The 17,268-nt window shown below is 41.5% G+C and overlaps 1 protein-coding gene and 1 long non-coding RNA gene across 5 annotated transcripts in view; one reads left to right on the top strand and one right to left on the bottom strand.

Annotated features, from left to right (window-relative positions):
* Positions 1-1,891: 1,891 nt before the first annotated feature.
* The window catches only part of Tor1aip1 (torsin 1A interacting protein 1), a 28,769-nt gene continuing 13,392 nt past the window's right edge, over positions 1,892-17,268 (top strand). Inside the window, exons 1-6 of one of the 4 annotated variants that reach the window (XM_059280239.1) lie at positions 1,892-2,588; positions 4,404-4,478; positions 6,221-6,280; positions 7,213-7,257; positions 14,115-14,153; positions 15,109-15,189. In XM_059280239.1, the coding sequence (XP_059136222.1) occupies positions 2,123-2,588; positions 4,404-4,478; positions 6,221-6,280; positions 7,213-7,257; positions 14,115-14,153; positions 15,109-15,189 (766 nt within the window). In that variant the 5' untranslated portion in view covers positions 1,892-2,122. Of the gene's footprint in view, positions 2,589-3,458; positions 3,670-4,403; positions 4,479-6,220; positions 6,281-7,212; positions 7,258-14,114; positions 14,154-15,108; positions 15,190-17,268 lie in introns of those variants that run through there. The other 3 variants (XM_059280241.1, XM_059280242.1, XM_059280240.1) reach the window with 3 other exon arrangements.
* Positions 9,977-17,096, bottom strand: LOC131925010 (uncharacterized). The gene is made up of 2 exons (XR_009383125.1): positions 16,999-17,096; positions 9,977-10,566 (listed from the first exon to the last, which is right to left on the bottom strand). It is a non-coding gene; the product is annotated as an uncharacterized LOC131925010 (long non-coding RNA).

The raw sequence follows: 17,268 nt of genomic DNA on the forward strand, positions 1-17,268 counted from the left end.
ATACATGCCAATTACCCAATGATCTTTGTAACCTCTCATTTTCTCTGATTGACCAATTATGTATCACTTTCTTTTTCAATGCGTTCTCCAATCCAGAGTTTTACAAGCCAGCACCCAGGTTTCTTTAGTCATCTGTTGTGGTAAATGTTTTATAGAGGCTCTTTACAGACACACACACACAGTGCATAATATGAGCTTAGAATATTAACACTATAAAATTGACATCTTTTCAATACTGTCCATCTATTAAAGAAATTTTATGATTGGTAATTGTGTAAATAGCTACTTTACAAAGAAAGCATTACTGAAAAACACACAAGCCAGATATTAGATAAAAGTCTCACAAATTTTCCAGGCTGCCATGAATAAGTATCACTTTCATTTCTCCTCAAACAGATTTTAAAAAAAGCTAGGTATTAGAAAAAAGTCTCACAGATTTTCCAGGCTGCCATGAATGAGTATCACTTTCATTTTTCCCTGGACAGATTTTAAAAAGAGAAGTGGGGCTGGGTATGGTAGTCCACACCTTTAGTCCTAGCACTTGGGGGGCAGAGACAGGTAGATTTCTGTGAGCTTGGGGTCACTCTGGTCTACACAGTAGTTCCACGACAGGCAGAGATACATGAGACACACACGGTCTCAAAAGAAAAAAAAAAAAAAGAGGGCAGCTGTCTTGTTACAATTCCTCTAGTTCCTCTGGTTATATTTCTTTGTATATAATAAACAGTGCTAAACGAAGCTCCAAAAAGAATATATCCTGCCTGACTCTAAATCATTTAATTCTTTGTGTTGGTGACCAAATTTATGGACTATTAGTGAAAACTTCAGTAACTGGGAATTTGTATAAGTTTGAGCAACAATTTAAGATCATTATTTAAAATAATGTAAAAAGTAAACACAATTTTTTTTCAAAACCATTGTTAACAGGCTTCCAAACAAAAACTTAAAATTGATTCTTTTAGGGCTAGGGATATAGCTTATTGGTAAACCACTTGCCTAGTAAGCACGAGCCTCTAGGTTCAGCCCCCAGTACTGTAGGAGTGGGGGGGTCTATTCATTTATATCACAGAAAGTTCTCCAAGGAGACATGCTATGTAGTTGAATGTAGTAGGTTTTTCTCTCAGTGGTAACTCAGCCTTTATAAGTAAACTGACCGTTTTTCAGTTTGTCTAAATTTTGTTATACACCTCTGGATTATACGTGTAAAAATGGTATGCAGTGTTTAAACCGTTTTGTCCATGTTCTCGTAGAATTCCAGTAAGTGAAATGCAGAAACACCCTATCCAGAATCCAAGTAAAATAATGGCTCTCAAAAATAACAGTGCTGCTTTTCATCAGGTACCCGTTCATTTCACGCTGCCTAACGCAACATTCACTCTTCCCAACAGTGCTGCTGGAGCAGAACTTTCATGTCAAACTTCAGGAATAAGGTTGTGATGGCTACGCTTCAGAAAAGGGAAATCCACCCAATGAGTATGAACTCAACACGATTTTAAAGGGCCCACAGATGAATTAAAAGTTTAAACCGGGTAAGCGCCTTCAGAAGGCGATTTAAAACTCTAATTTTCGCTATAATATGACACGCAAAAGTATCTCTGATCGTTCCTCCTCCTAGGGACACTTGAAAAGGAGTGGCCAGAAGTAGCAGGAAAACTGCGCAACAGCTTGGAATCAAGGACTTTTAACTCGCCCTTTCCCAGAGCCTCGGGGACCCGGGACCAGCGCCTCCTGTGGTGGGCAACTGGACACCAGGAGTTGGCACGGGCCACTTGTCCTACCACCTCCTCGTCGCCCCCACCTTCCCCTCCCTTAAGGCCAAGGACAGCGACGTTCTCCTCCCTCTTCTCCTCCTCTTTGGTGCCTCCAGCCAGGAGGCGGGGGTGACCCACAGCAGCTGACCCAGCTCGGGCACTGCCTCTCCCACAGCCCTCAGGACACACCATGGGCCCAGAGGCTGGTTTGTGGCACACGAGGGACGACGCAGGCGGCGGCCCCGGCGACTCTCAGCTACCTCCCTGACCACTGCGACAACCTCCCCGGAAGCCATCGCCACCACCTGCCGGGGACTCTAACGGCGGCAGAGCCACCTCCACTACGGACTTTAACAGCTACGTAAACAACTATGGAGGGCGAGAGGCGGCCGACCGAGGCGCTGGGGGAAGGCTGGGCCATCGACGTCACGCCCAGAGCCCCCATCCGGGAATCCAGGCGGAGGCTCGCCCCTCAAAATGGCGACGGCAGTGACGCGCCTGCGTACGGAACTCATCCGTCGCGCCACGGACGACGGGAAGTGAGGTTTTCAGAAGAGCCGCCAGAAGTGTACGGCGACTTCGAGCCCCGGGCGGCCAAAGAAAGGTCCCCGGGGGGTAGACGAACCCTGCCAGAAAAGTTCCGGCCGGATTCTGCGAAAGAGGAAGTGAGAGAAAGCGCTTACAACCTTCGGTCTCGACCACGGAGGCGGCGGAGCCAGGAAGCCGAGGAGATGAAGACGCGGAGGTCTGCCCGGTTTGAGCAGTCCTTACAGCAGCCTCAGCCGCAGCCGTCTCCGGCTACGAGCCGACGAGGGTTCCGGGACTCTCAGTCCTCAGGTGAGGACCGCGGAGATAACAGTCTCTGCTGCCCGCCGCTCCCGGGCGCGCGCAGTGGCGGGCACGGGCACGGGGACAGGCGGCGGGAGGACCGCCCCTGTGGAGTCCGGCCCCGCCGGGGTACCGGTGATTCGGCGGCCCTTTGGGCGCGCACTCCCGGCCTGAGTCCAGCCGGACCCTCAGGAGGGAAGGACGCACTGACCCGCGGGGAGATGGTGGTGCCGAGTGACCCGAGCAGATACAGGGAGCTCTGCCCATCTCTGAGCATCAGTTTAAGGGAGTCTAGGTCGCCTCTTTCCGCAGGCTTTTGCTAGCGTCGGCGATTAAGCCATTGTCGGGACTCCAAAATTGCTCTAGGCTCGGTTTCATTTCCGTCCCCTTGCGGAGGCTTCTATCGAAGCCACTTCCATTTCCTTTTTTTTTTTTTTTTTTTTAAATCTTGGGGCTACCAAGTCCCCAGCTGAGAATCATGGTTTTAAGTTAACTTTCCAGTCTATTATCTTCCCACCAAAACTGGGGAAAAGAGATGTTTTCTAGGCGAATGCTACTAAGAATAGCCGACTTTAATGAATTGGCTTGTGACCTTACTCCAAATGCGTAAAGTGTAGTGGTCTCTACCCAACTTTCCCCCCTCCCCAGGTTGAAGGCCATCCGTGTAACCTCAAGTACCTAAACAAATCAAGGCTGACAAAGTATCGAAATAAAACAAGGTTCTATTGATTAGGAACCCCCAGCTACGGACAGTGTATGTACTATAGTTAAGTCACAAGTGAATCAAATTTCTTTAAAGACATCCCCCCACACCCTGCTGTCAGATATAACCTAGTCGCAGGTGGTTTCCAGTAAGTCCCATATAAATTACCTAATTGTGAGGTAAAACTTGGAGGGTTTGAGTCACAATGGAATGACATCACTAGTAGTAGACATTGATACATCTAAAAAGGAGTGAATTTTCAGCAGATTGGAGCACCATAAACGGCTTGTAGGTTTACTTGCTTGCCCCTAAAATCCTGACACAGTTGAAGGAAGACCTGTTGATTTTTGGAAACTTTATGCTAGAGATGTGCATGCTCTTTTGAATGTAGCAAGACAGTTTGTTCTGTATATATGTTAGTAGTATTTCTTTTAAGATGATAAACATGTTGAAAAACAGGAGCCTGTCATGTATGCCTGGTAGTAATGTAGGTACTTGGTTTAATTCTGTCTCAGAATCTGAGACGGTGCTTTGCAGGTGGGCAGCAATGTGTTAACTTTTTATTGACTCTCCCACAGGAGTGCACTCTAATAAATTTTACCTTTTGGAACATTTTTTAAAGGATTTGAACATTTCTTTTACCTGTTTAATCCACATCAGTTTTGACTCTTGAATCCATCTTTTTAATTTTCTAAAAGTAATGTTTTTGTTGTAAAGCAACAATTCATAGTTAATAGTCTTACTTATGTGTGTGTCTGCGGTTGCATGTATCTGTGTGAGTATATGCTCACAGATGAACAGGTACTCTTGGAAGCCAGAAGATGACATCAAGTCCCTTGGAGCTGAAGTTACGGGCTATTGTGAGCTTCTTGGACAGATGTGCTGGGATCCTGTAGTCCTCTGGAAGAGCAGCAAATGCTCTTAACCACTGAACCCTCTCTCCAGACCTCATTATAATGTGTCTTAAAAAGAATTCTGACTAGTTTAATTCCTAAGTTTCGAACCTAGGGAAATTGAGTGCTTGTATCTCTGTTTATAGATTACTGTTAAATATGCATACTCTGGGCCTTGATTTCTCCCAGATCATCTAACTTGAGTTTTATCTCTTGTCCCTTCTGCAGAGGATGAACCTTCTTCCCAAACTGTTACAAGCCCAACAGCCTCAAAGAAAACTGTCAGAACACCAGAGACTTCAAGTAAGAATAATTTGTCTTTTGTTTTTCTCTTTACCTGCCAAGGGCTCATCAAGAATCACAACTCACACTTCCAAGTTTTGTGAGTCTTCTTTATCAGTTCACTAAATTAAGCCGTCTGGGTACTCCAAGGACAGACAAGAGTGAACTGATGAGTGAGTTCAGCTGTCAGCATCTTTGTATTTGTGATCCTCATAACCTTGCAGGGAAGTATTCTGCACCCCTTAGTCGATGAGAAAACTGGAGCTCAGAGTTCCTGAGGTTCTTCTCTAAGATCACAGGCTCAGGTTTGTCTGTCTAAAACGTTTTCATTGTCCCCATACCCTCACTTTCACTCTCAGGTAATAACTCATAGAGTGTCAAGTGGTTACGTCACAGTGCTTCTACTTGTTGTTTCTGTATACTAAAACCCTGGCACAGTGATTCAGTTCTGTCAACTTATTGCTGTGTTTCCTTAAACCCAAGGTTTCAGTTGCAAGGTGCGACATCATTGCTTTATGTACCACCTAGAAGAGAAAAAAATTTTCTGATAATTTATGATAACATGCTATAGTACATGATTTCAGAGGTATTTAAAATGTAATAAAGAAAAATTGTCTTAGAATCACTATAAAAGCAAATAGGTTGCATTTAATAGTTCACTGAAGTTTTTTTTTTTTTTTAAATTCTTGTGTGTTGATGATGTGTATTGTTGCCACTGTACATTTGTGGAGGTCAGAGGAAAACCTCGTGAAGTAGATTCTCTTCTATCTTTATGTGAATTATTGTCACAGAACTCAGATTGTCAGATTTGGCAGCCAGTGCCTTTACCCCTGGAGCCATCCCACTGGTCTGATAAAATGTATCTTTATATGTAATTTTCTAGACTAAAACCAGCATGTTTTAAATGACTTTATTACAAACACTATACTTTTGAACTCAGATCATCTGAAATGAATCATGGCTAGCATTAATATTTTATTTAAAATTAGTCTTTCCATTTCCTGGACATATGCATGATTAAATAGTCAAAGAGAGTATGTTAACTCAAAAAATATATTACAAGTATATATCATAAAGTGTGATAGTACATGCCTATGACCCTAGCACTTGAAAGGCCAAGGTAGGAGAGTTCCTCCAGTATAAAGCCTGCCTATGCTACGAAGTGCAACCTGTTAAAAAAAAAAGCAGAGGCCAACCCCACACATAGAATAGCCAAATTGATGATGTAGTCCATATTTTGGTCCCCACCCAACCCTGTTTTGGCATGCTAAAGATTGAACCCAGGGTCTAATACAGGCTGGAGAAGATGCATCTCTGGTCCCAGAATTTGGTTACTAATAGTTTTTGGTTTTGGGGGCCAGGGCCTCATGTAGTCTTAAGATGGTACTCGCACCCACCCAGTGGCAGGGGATAACCTAATATCAAACTCTTGATCCTCCTGCCTCTACCTCCCATGTATTAGAATTATAGGCATATACATACACCATCATGCCTTGCTTGAGTATAAGAAGAATTTTATTTACTAGTTTCTTCTTTTGTACAATACGGTCTACTGAGAAAAAATTTCAGGTTTCTTCAAGACCATACATTCTGTATAGCAGGTAAGTTCACTCTAATTTACTATTGCTAGTAGTTCACAAGAGGCTGTCCCCTAGAGAAATTTGCCTCCGATCATAATCAAAGTTTGGGAAACTTTCTTGACCCAGTGAGGATGAGTGCGTACTAAATTTTATGTTTCACATATCTTTCTCTTCCTGCACCAGTGATGAGTGAAGATCCTCTAAGTAACTTACGCAGACCCCCACTAAGAAGCCCAAGATCTGGTAAGAGATTGCTCTGTTGGTTTAACTCTTTCTTACAAAGACAGCGTCACTTCTAGAGGAGACGTGTATTCACGTGGATCAAAACTTAGCCCGGCATGGTGGTACACACTTTAATCTTAGAACTTTGGAGGCAGAGGCAGGGGAATCAGGAGACCAAAATCATCTTGGCTGCACAGAGTTTAAGGCCAGCCTGAGCTACATGAGACTAATGAAGATTTTCTGCATCCACTGTCTTCTGTCCACCCTGCCTTAATGTCAGAAGCAACCAGTGTCAGCTTATTTCTCCAGAGATACTTATTTCACCTGCATCTTTTGACAGTGCTGAGGCTTGAACCCACAGCCTTGCACATACTAGGCATGCTTTCTGTCAGAGCCATATATACCACCAGTCTCCCTTTTTAAACACTAAGCCTGGATCAGTGAGTATTCTTCTGCACCTCCTTGTTGCTGGTTTCCACATCATTTCGCATGTATCAAGAGAGCTTTCCATATTGATGTACATAAAAGGCTTCCGGGTTGTTTTTAAAAGATTCTTTCTTACATACTGCTATGGTTCTCTCGTGCTTGCATGATGCTTTCAAATTAAGGTCGAGGACTTTTTAGTCTTCTCAGTATATCACTAACAAAAAAATTCAAGACAAAGGCTTTGTGGCATGGAGCTATAAAATGTTGCTGCCTCAACTAATTTCCTTTTGACTAAAACTTGGGAAGTCCTGAAATTGGTTTCACAATGGTGAAAGAAACTAGTAAGGTCACTCCATCCAATCTGCTTGCTCTTCGTTTTGTGCTTATTGGTCCTTTTGATTAGGTCTCTGTTGCATCTCAGCCGCTCCCTTTAAGATGGTAAGATCTACGTGTCTGAGTATGTGGTTAAGGGATTGTATGCTGCTGTTCCTTTTCGATTCTAATCCTTTCCTTGCTGTCTCTTACAGATTCAACATACAAAACCAATGGAAATACTAAAATGAATGAAATAGGTTTGTTTTTCTCTAATTCTTAAATGTTCTTATTGAAGATTCTTAGCAGCAAAATATACAAGTGTGTGTGTTTTGTGGTTGGCTCGAGACTGTTACTTGGTCCATTATCTCTGCTTGTGGGGCAGCGTCCCTGGAATGAGGGCCTGCTTGAATTCCTTAGGTTTTATTCTGTCTTCTTTGTTACTCGAATTTATAAGAGAGCAGGTAGTAGTAAGTGCTTTTGTGTGTGTGACCCCACACATGCTTGTCAGGCATTCTACCATTGAGTCTCATCCTCTCAGCCCTCCTGTTTGTCTCCTTCTGTTTTGTTATTGTTTGGTATTTTGATTTGTTTTGTGAAACAAGGTTTCATGTATTGTGACTGGTCTCAGCTTTGTAGCTGAAGATAACCTGGAACTCTTGATCCTCCTGCCTCCACCTCCCAGGTGCTTGAATTACAGATGTGTGCCACCAAACCTAACAAAGTCAGGTCCTTTTTATTAGCCTTTGTTAAATTTATACTGTGAGGGGAAAGGAAATGTCAACTAAGGTGTATTTCTCCCTAGATTCAATGTTTTTTTTTGTTGTTGTTTCATAAAAGCTGCTCCCCTTGTTTTATTGTTTCACTACTTTAAATTCTTTTTAGTGTTTGCCTTGATATGGAACATGAGATTTCAACATCTGGTTTGGGGATCTAGGGACATGGTTCCGGGGTAAGCATGATTGGAATTCAGATTCCCAGCACCTACATGAAAGATAGGCATGACTCAGTGCCCGGAACCCTAACTCCTAAGTGTGGAAACAGGTGGATCCTGGATGCTCCGTGGCTAGCTATCCTCTGATGGCAATATGGCAGGGAACAGTAGAGGAGGACAGCCATTGTGTTCCTCTGGTCTCTACATGCTCGTGTGTGGGCACACACCAGCACACACACATACACAAATAAGGAACATGTATATCTAAAACAATAAAATCTGAAGCTTTAACTGGGCCTGTTGGCGCATGCCTGAGTCCCAGTCCCAGTACTAGAAGGGGCAGGCAAGAAGACCAGGAGTTCAAAGCCATCTTAGCTTTACATGAAGCTACCTTGAATATGGTTGGATTCACTGAAAATTTTAAGACAAATATTTAAACAGTTTTCTTTATAAGTACATAGTTATAACTTCCTCTATTAAACCTATTTTTACCTAGGCCTGAACTAAGTTTTACAAAGGTTTCAGGATCTATAGTTTCTGGATGCTAAGATGAACTTTGCAATATATACCTTATCATATGTGCGTTTACTTACAAGAGTCTCCTTTTTGCTTTTTTTTTTTAGTTTTTTGATTTTTGGAGTTTTTTTTGGGGGGGGCGGTTTGAGACAGGGTTTCTCTGTGTAGCCCTGGCTGTCTTGGAACTTCTCTTTGTAGACCAGGCTGGCCTCGAACTCACAGAGATCCGTTTGTCTCTGCCTCCTGAGTGCTGGGATTAAAGGCGTGTGCCACCACCACCGCCCAGCTTAATTTTTTTTGTTTTGTTTTATTTGTAGAGGCAGAGCGTCATTTAGCCCAGGCTAGTCTCAAACTCACTATGTAGCTGAGAATGGCTTTGAACTCATGATCTTCCTAGCTTCACCTTCCAAGTCTAGGATTACAGACTTTGCCACCATGCCCAGCTTGAGAGTTTCTTCAATTCTCTATTTAACTGGGCGTCATTTATTTAACATGGGCATCTGCTTATCATGGGGACATGACTGTAATCCTAGCACCTGGGGTAGTCGGGGGAGGGGTGGTTAAAACAGGATTGCCACAAATTCATGGCTAGTCTGGACTATATTAAGAGTTGTAGGTCAGCATGGACTATGGAGTAAGACTGTCTTAAAAAAGAAAAAATGAATAAAGGAAGCTGCATAAGAGAGGAATGAAATCAAAGCAGGAAGTAATAGATGCTACTGATTCATCATCAGATTGCATTTAATTATTTGTCTCTATAGTCCTTTTTAAAGATTTATTTTTATTTTATGCATATGAATGTTTGCCTGCATGTATGTGTATGTGTCTGGTGCTCATGGAGGTCAGAAGAAGGCATCAAATCTCCTGGAACTAGAGTTACATGTGGTTGTAAGTCACCATGTGGGGGCTGGGAATTGAACACAGGTCCTTTAGAAGAGTAGCTAGTGCTCTAACCACTGAGCCATTTTTCTAGCCCAGGCTGTAAATCCTTGTAGCTTCCATTAAAGATGAAAACAAGCCAGACACACACCTATAGTCTTAGCACTTTGGAGGCTTGATAGAGAGGGATCAGAAGTGGGACCAGTACCCTATAATTCTGTCTCAAAAAGAAAGAAAAGGAAGGAAGGAAGGAAGGAAGGGGGAAGGGGAAAAGGAAAGGAAGAAAGAAAGACGAAATGTTGAAAACCTTGTATGAGCTCTTAGCGAGAGCTAGTCTCAAACTGTTTTTCTTAGGTTGCTGTGTGTGAACAAACTCCTTCTTAACCACTGCCTGTGTCAGTGGCTGACCTAAATGCTAGGACTGTACAGAGCTATGCGGTTTTTCTTTTCTGTATCTCAGAAGTACATTAGGTAACGAAAAAGAAAACCAGGATTAAAAATCACTGGAATCTCCATACCCAGGAAGCTGGGCAGGAGTGTGAGTTTGAGACCAGCCTGGGCTACCAACTCAAAGGAAAAATAGTCGTAACTTTGTAAGTTGTTACGACAGTCTGTGTAGAACATGAAGAAAAGTGCCCTACACGAAGAGGTTCAGCTTAAGTTGGAAAGGCATTTAATTGAAGTATGAATAGCAGGCCCAGGCAGTGAAGGGACTTGCAGATCTGCCTTGGAACAAGCGTCATCATTTTGCCTTTAGAGACCAGGCGTTGAAGGAGTTACAGCCCCTTGATATTGGTGACAGCGCTGTTAGTGGGTCTCTATTGGAAGCCTTAATAATGTGTAGAATGATGTTCTCCATCACACATAAGGATTGCTGTGTGTGTGTGTGTGTGTGTGTGTGTGTGTGTGTGTGTGTGTAGAGGTCAGAGGACAACTTGTGGGAATCATTTTCATTTTTCTCCCGTCTACTAGATGGGTTATAGGAAAGGAATTCAGTCAGGTCTTAGTGCTTGGTGGCAACTGAGCCATCTTGCCAGCCTAGTACTGGCTTTTTTCAAGTGATGAGATCAAAGTAGCCTTATATAGCCAATTATCAATTGTGTCTTAAATGCTGTTGATAAATATTTGAGGATGTTAATAACGTTAAAAGAATTCTAAAGAAAAGATCTTCAGACAGTAGGTAAACAGTTTTCAACTTCTTTTTTCTCTTTTTTAAGAAGCCTGGGTTGGTGGCCCCCACCTGTAATCAATGGAGAAAGAGACAAGAGATTATGAAGTTGAAGCCAGTCTGGGTTACATAGTCATAAAACACTGAAAAGAAATGACTGAATATTCAATGTACCCTTTTTTCATTATCATAGATTAAAAAAATCAGTTTAGTCTTATTTTGTGACACAACCCCTATTCCCCAGATTGACTTAGAACTTGTAGTCTTCCTGCCTCTGCCTCCAAATCCTGGGATTACAGGCCTGCATCACCATACCTGGTTTCAATGCAATCTTCTATAAAAGTTTTTGTATAGTAAATAGCTTATAAGGAGTAAGCCAGGTGTGGTGGCTTATGTGTACTTTCTGAATAATTATATAAATTAAAACTGCTATGCAAAGAGTAAAGTGCTATAATAGTCTAGTAATTTGAAAATAAAATTTGAAAGCTGAGCATGCTTGTACATGCCTTTAATCCTAGTACTCAGGAATCAGAGGCAGGAGGATCTATGTGATTTGACTCAAAGAGAAAATGAAAAGAAAAGCATAAGGGGGGCAGTGAGAAGGTTCAGGGGTCCTGGCACTTGCTGCCAATGGTAACAATGAGTCAGTCCCTGGAGCCCACATGATGGGTTCTTCTCCAGCTTGTCCTCCAATCACAACACACACCCAACAAATAAAATGTCCTTTTATTTATTTTTATTTATTTATTTATTTATTTTTGGTTTTTTGAGACAGGGTTTCTCTGTGTAGCTTTGCGCCTTTCCTGGAACTCGCATTGTAGACCAAGCTGGCCTCGAACTCACAGAGATCCGCCTGGCTCTGCCTCCCGAGTGCTGGGATTAAAGGTGTGCGCCACCACCGCCCGGCTAAAATGTCCTTTTAAATTTTAAACTAATAAATTAAAAAAACTTAAAGGGTAAAAGACTTTAAAAAGTGATACAGTTTCTGTAGTTCAGAATGGAAATAAAATTTTAATCATTTTCCCATCCTTATTGTGTGTGTGTGTGTGTGTGTGTGTGTGTGTGAGAGAGAGAGAGAGAGAGAGAGAGAGGAGAGAGAGACTGTTTTGAGCTAGAGAGTCTTATTAGGCTGGGTCAACCTCACCAGTGATTCTTCTGCCTTAGCCACTCCTGAATGCTGGAATCACAGTTGTGTAGTACCACACCCAGCAACTTGGCATTTTACTTCTTTAAAAAAGAAAATGAGGGGCTGGAGAGATGGCTCAGCAGTTAAGAGCACTGGCTGCTCTTCCAGAGGACCCGGGTTCAATTTTCAGCTCCCACATGGCAGCTCAAACTTGTCTGTAACTGCAGTTTCAAGGGACCCGACACCCATGGCAAAACACCAATGCACATGAAAATCTAAAAAAACAATTAATAAAATCTTAAAAAAAAAAAAAGAAAGAAAGAAAAAGTGAAGGAGTAGTAATGGGCTCCTTGTCTACAGCATGTACTGTACCAGACTTTAGCTCTCTGAGAGAAGCAGCATGATGTGATTGGCAAGTCTCTCCGAGTGCTTGGTTGTCTGTTTTCTAACAAAAATGTTGACAAATGCATTTTAGATACTGATTTATACTTGCCACTATTTTCAGCAGAACTCAAAATTTGACTAATACATTAACCTAATTAAATTTATGTGAAAAAATTCCAAGTTCATAAAGTAACGTGTAGAATCACTTTCTGAAATTCCACCTGTCAGCCTAAACTGAGAAACATGAAAACCAACTCTCCAAAACAAAGCGTATTGGAGAATTGCAACTATGTTGCAATCCAAGGTCCCCGTGTCCTGGTATACCAGCATATCCAAGGTAAACAGCAAAAAGAAACTTAAAGACTAGTCCACCTAAGCTGTTTGAAAATAAACCACACTGGCTACCGGAAGAATTGCAGGAGTCAGTGGGTACTTTATAGAAAGTGTGGTTTGGGAGCTTGAGGCGGGGTGCAGGTGTACGTCATCCATAGGGTATTTTGCCTAGCCATGTACTATACCTTAGAGTCAACCCTCAGCACCACAAAAAAGGAAGAAAAAAGTGACTCATCCGAAAGTTTTGTGTTTTCAGACTCGTTGTTAGAGTAGTTATCATAACCACACATCTGAGAAGCCTTCTGTGGCCGTCAGTCTGCTTTGCTTAGGTTTGCCATAAATGACTGTTGTAATGCAGAAAGCTTTTGTGCCTTTTAAAAAGCAGATGGAGGTAAAAGCTGAAAAATATTCTCCCAGCTTTGTTAAAGTCCGAGTCATCCTAATCCTCTACAGTTTTATTCAGTATTTTTACCCAGTAAGGCTTATATTTAGGTGTAACTTCCTTTATTGAAAAAGACAAACTGTCTCAGAGAAAAAAAAGAAAAAAAAACTTATAACAACAATCTTTCATAATAGGCCATGTGCAAATGCTGTTGATATGTTTGGTTGTTTTCTGAACAGTAGCAATGTGCATCACACTACTGGAACTAAAAAGAAGCATTTTTTTTTTGTTCTGTTCCTACTTCTTCTTTGTCACACTAGTACAGAAGGAACTTGTTTGTTCCTTCAGCTTGTTAGGCTTTTGGAGGAAGTAGAGGGAGTCTGGCAAGTAGAATTAAAATGTGTAAACCTGTGGGACCTGTAGGAACCTAGAATATTTGTCAATGTGCAGTTTAATGTCTTCTGCACACAAGTCATATTTAGAGTACAAGTAGGCCTATGAAAGGAGAAAGTAAACTTTATTTCTAGCTGGGTGTAGTTCTATACACCTATAATACCAGCATTCAAGAGATACATATAGTAGGATGAGAAGTTCAAAGCCAACCTTGGCTACATAGCAAATTTGAGGTTATCCTGGGCTATCTAAAATTCTGTTGCAAAAACAAAAATTAAAGTCCTGGGACTGGGGAGATTGGCTCTGAAGTTGAATGCTTGCTCTTCTAGTAGACCTGAGTTCACTAGCATCCATGTCAGGAGCTTACAACCTCAACTCTGGGGACTCTGATGCCCCCTTCCGGCCTCTCAGGCACTTGTACACATACACATCAGTAAAAATAAATCTTTTTAAAAGTACATGTTTTATAAAGCTAAAAGCCTATCAAGCATGGTGGTGTACACCTTGAATCCTAGTAATTCAGAGACAAGAGACAGGTGGATCATTGTGAATTCAAGGCTAGCCTAGACTACATAGTGAGTTCTAGGCTAGTCAGGACTGTATAGTAAGACCCTGTCTCAAAAAAATAAAACGAATGCCCTTTATTTGGGGCTGGAGAGATAGCTTAGTGGTTAAGAACAATTACTGCTCTTGCAGAAGACCTGAGTTCACTTCCCAGCACCCATGTCAGGTGGCTTACAAATCCAGCTCCAGGGGAGCCACTCCCTTGGTTTCTGCACACGTGACACAAATACACATGATTTAATATTTTAATAAAAGTATTTACTTCTAATATGGATTTGTCGGATTTCTGAAACAGCCAGAAGGAAATGATAGATTCTTAGTCATTTTAGAGAAAAAAAGTTTTTGTTTTTTATATTGGCTTTCCTTATTCATATGCTCTTATTTTGTGTCCCTAAGCTTTAGTTTCTGGTGTTATATACTTTGCCCTTTCTCTTTTAGAAGCTGCCGGTATCCAACAGGTTAATTTCTCTGAAGAAGGTAATTTCTTTTTAACTATCATGTAATATATTGCCATTCTTTATAGTAGAAGCAGTTTTGATAGGTATTTAAGAGGTAAGAGCAGAAAACAGTCTTTTTCTTAAAAACAAAACAAAACAAAAAAACAAACCATCAGTGAACAGTTAAGATAAACCAGGACAAGTTTGGATAGAATGAGGAATGAAAGCCCTTACATACTTTTAAGCATCTTCATCTGTTCAATTTTAAGGAAAGCTAATATTTTCCACTTCTAGCATATGTTTGCCTTTGATTGTAATATTAAAGCAATCACTCTCTGAAATTTTTATGACTAGTTTTTGAAAAATGCATAAATTTAGTTCATTTTTGTTTTTGTTGTGAGACAGATTTCTCTGTGTAACAGTTCAAGCTATCCTGGAACTTACTCTGTAGACCAGGTTGGCCTCGAACTCAGAGATCCATCTGCCTCTGCCTCCAAGTGCTGGGATTAAAGGCGTGCGCCACCACCACCTGCCTAATTTAGTTTATTAAGCCAGTATAATTTGAAATTAGTAGTTTGGACATAGAAATGTTTGTGAGTGTAGATACATTACCCTTGGGAAAAAAATGCACTGATGGGCAAGCCTGCACTAGTCATGGCTGAAATTACATAGCCAGTTTCCTATGTAGTTTCTTCCCATAAGCTAAAAAATTCCCATTATTTCCTGATCCTCTCTTCATTTTGGACTCTGCATTCAAGCCTCCGTGTATAGTTTTTAGACATTATTTGTTTAGGAAATTACGTGCTAAAAGAACACCAAACACATGAGCTCAACTGTAGCCCTTTTAGAACTTTGTTCTTCCAAATAGGAAGTCAGTAAACAAACAGTAGCTGTGTGCTGGGAACTCAGATGCTTTAACATTGACTTGTGTCTACCGCAGATCTTTTGAACATTAGCATAAAGACTGTACTGGTACACTGTCTGCTTCCTTCTAGGAGAAACTGAAGATGATCTGGAGAGCTCTTACAGTGACACCACTGTCAAGGTCAGATCCAGGGATTCTGTCGAGTCTAGAGGTAAAGTCACTTTTATATACATGTTATTAGTAATGTGTCATGGAACAAATAGCTCAATAACGCACTTTTAGACTGCTTGAATATTTATGGAAAGATATTTTTATGCTCAGGAACTACTGCCTGTTTTTGAATTTTGAGAAATTGATCACATTGGTATTCAACAGTCTCAGGAGTATTGCTCAGTTTTAGGAACTTCTAGTATTCTTAGATAATTGCTTTGTCTTTAGGTCAGATTCTTAACCATGTTAGACATCACAGGGGCTTTTGTTGTTTAAGTATGACAGTCTGTAATTGTGCATGTGAACTTACCTTTAAGTATACTTCATGAAGTCAGGCGGTGGTGGTGCATGCCTTTAATCCCAGCACTTGGGAGATAGAGGCAGGCGGATCTCTGTGAGTTCTAGGCCACTCTGGCCTACATAGTGAGTTCCAGGATGGCCAGAACTATTATATAGAGAAACTTTGTCTTGGAAAACCAAAAAAAAAAAGAAAAAAGAATACTCATCAAAGAGTTGATTGGATAGAGAAAAGGAGTAACTTAACTCTGTAAATGGGTAAATATTTGGTCCCACAGAATATTGCCTCATGGAAATCTCTCATAATTCTCATGATTTGCATCATCTTTTTTTTACATTAAAGATAAGCTCACAGGACTGAGTGTGGTGGCACACACTTTAATTCCAGCACTCACTTGAGGCAGAGGCTAGTAGATCTCTCTGAGATCCAGGCCAGCTGGGTCTCGGTAGCAAGTTCCAGGCCAGTCAGGAATCTATTGAGTCTATATAGTCAGATCCCATCTCAAAAATTAAAATAAGATAAGCTATTGCTATTATTAACGAGACTATTCCATGTAGTTTATCTGGTAATCAAGAGAGGTTTATTTTTGGGGTAACTTACAGCCAATAAGGGGTCAGTTACAGGAACCAGGAGAGATGAGGTGAAGTCCAGCCTCCAGGCCCACCAGGGATCAATAGAGAGACAAGCATGTATGCACCTTGGGTCTTAAGGGGTCTCCTCTTGGCCACGCCCCAGGGGCAGGTCATAGGCTGGTGTGGCAGTTACTTGCTGTCACACTAGGGGTAGTGTTTCAAGGTCAAGGCTGCAACAGCTACACACTAAAATAAGCTCATGGGGCTGAGGACAAACCTTGGTGGTAGAGTGCTTGCCTAGCATTTGGGTGTGAAACCCTGATTTAAATTTAAAGCTCAAAAGCTGGCTTACATGCATTTGGTATTTTGTATATCTCCTCCCCTTATTTTCCCTCCATTCTTTTTTTTTTTTTTTTTAATCCTATTTTTTGTTTAGAGAGGTTTATTTTTACTTTATTAGACAGGAGGTGCTGTATAACACAAGCTGTCCTTCAATTATCGATTCTCTTGTCTCAATCCTCCCCTTGTTCACAGTAGTGCTGGCATTAAAGAGATACACCACAGTGCCCAGGTTCCAGCATCGTTATTACTGTTTCTGTTTTTAATGCTAGTATATAAATTAATGGGTTTCTTTTTTTGATATTTTCACATATACACATCTTTACAGTTTCTTTGTTGACCCCACTTCCCTCTCCATCCCTCATCCTTCTTTAACATTTCATATTTTTATTCTTTCACAATTTCATACACGTGTAATGTTCTTTGATCACATTCCCCTCATTATCCTCTTTCGTCTACCCCTGCCTCCTGTTAAACTTCTGCTTTCCCAACAAGTCCCCTTCCTACCTTCTGTGCATGTAAGTGCCCCACTACATTTCATTAGGGTTGTTTGCACGAGCAGGGGTGGAGGAGAGGGTTTATCTGGGCAAGGGTAACTTACCAGTGACTACAGCACTGAGGGATTATGACTTTCCTTCCCCAGCAACTGTTAACTGCCCAGTAGGTCCTTCTGCGAGGTGGTGTCCTGAGCCCCTCCCCCGCCTGTGGTGGAATGTTGATGACCCAGTCTTCTGCACCTCCACTTTAGCCTGATCCTTTCCTCCTTGCAGATAGTCCTTCCTTCTGCTTTCATGTTACATAAGAGAAGGCATGTGTGGCGGGCGATACAGCTTCAGGCTGAGAATTCTTTAAAAACCAGTTACGCGCTCCC

The sequence above is a fragment of the Peromyscus eremicus genome, chromosome 15 (assembly GCF_949786415.1).
Source record: "Peromyscus eremicus chromosome 15, PerEre_H2_v1, whole genome shotgun sequence".
Taxonomy (NCBI): Eukaryota; Metazoa; Chordata; class Mammalia; order Rodentia; family Cricetidae; genus Peromyscus; species Peromyscus eremicus.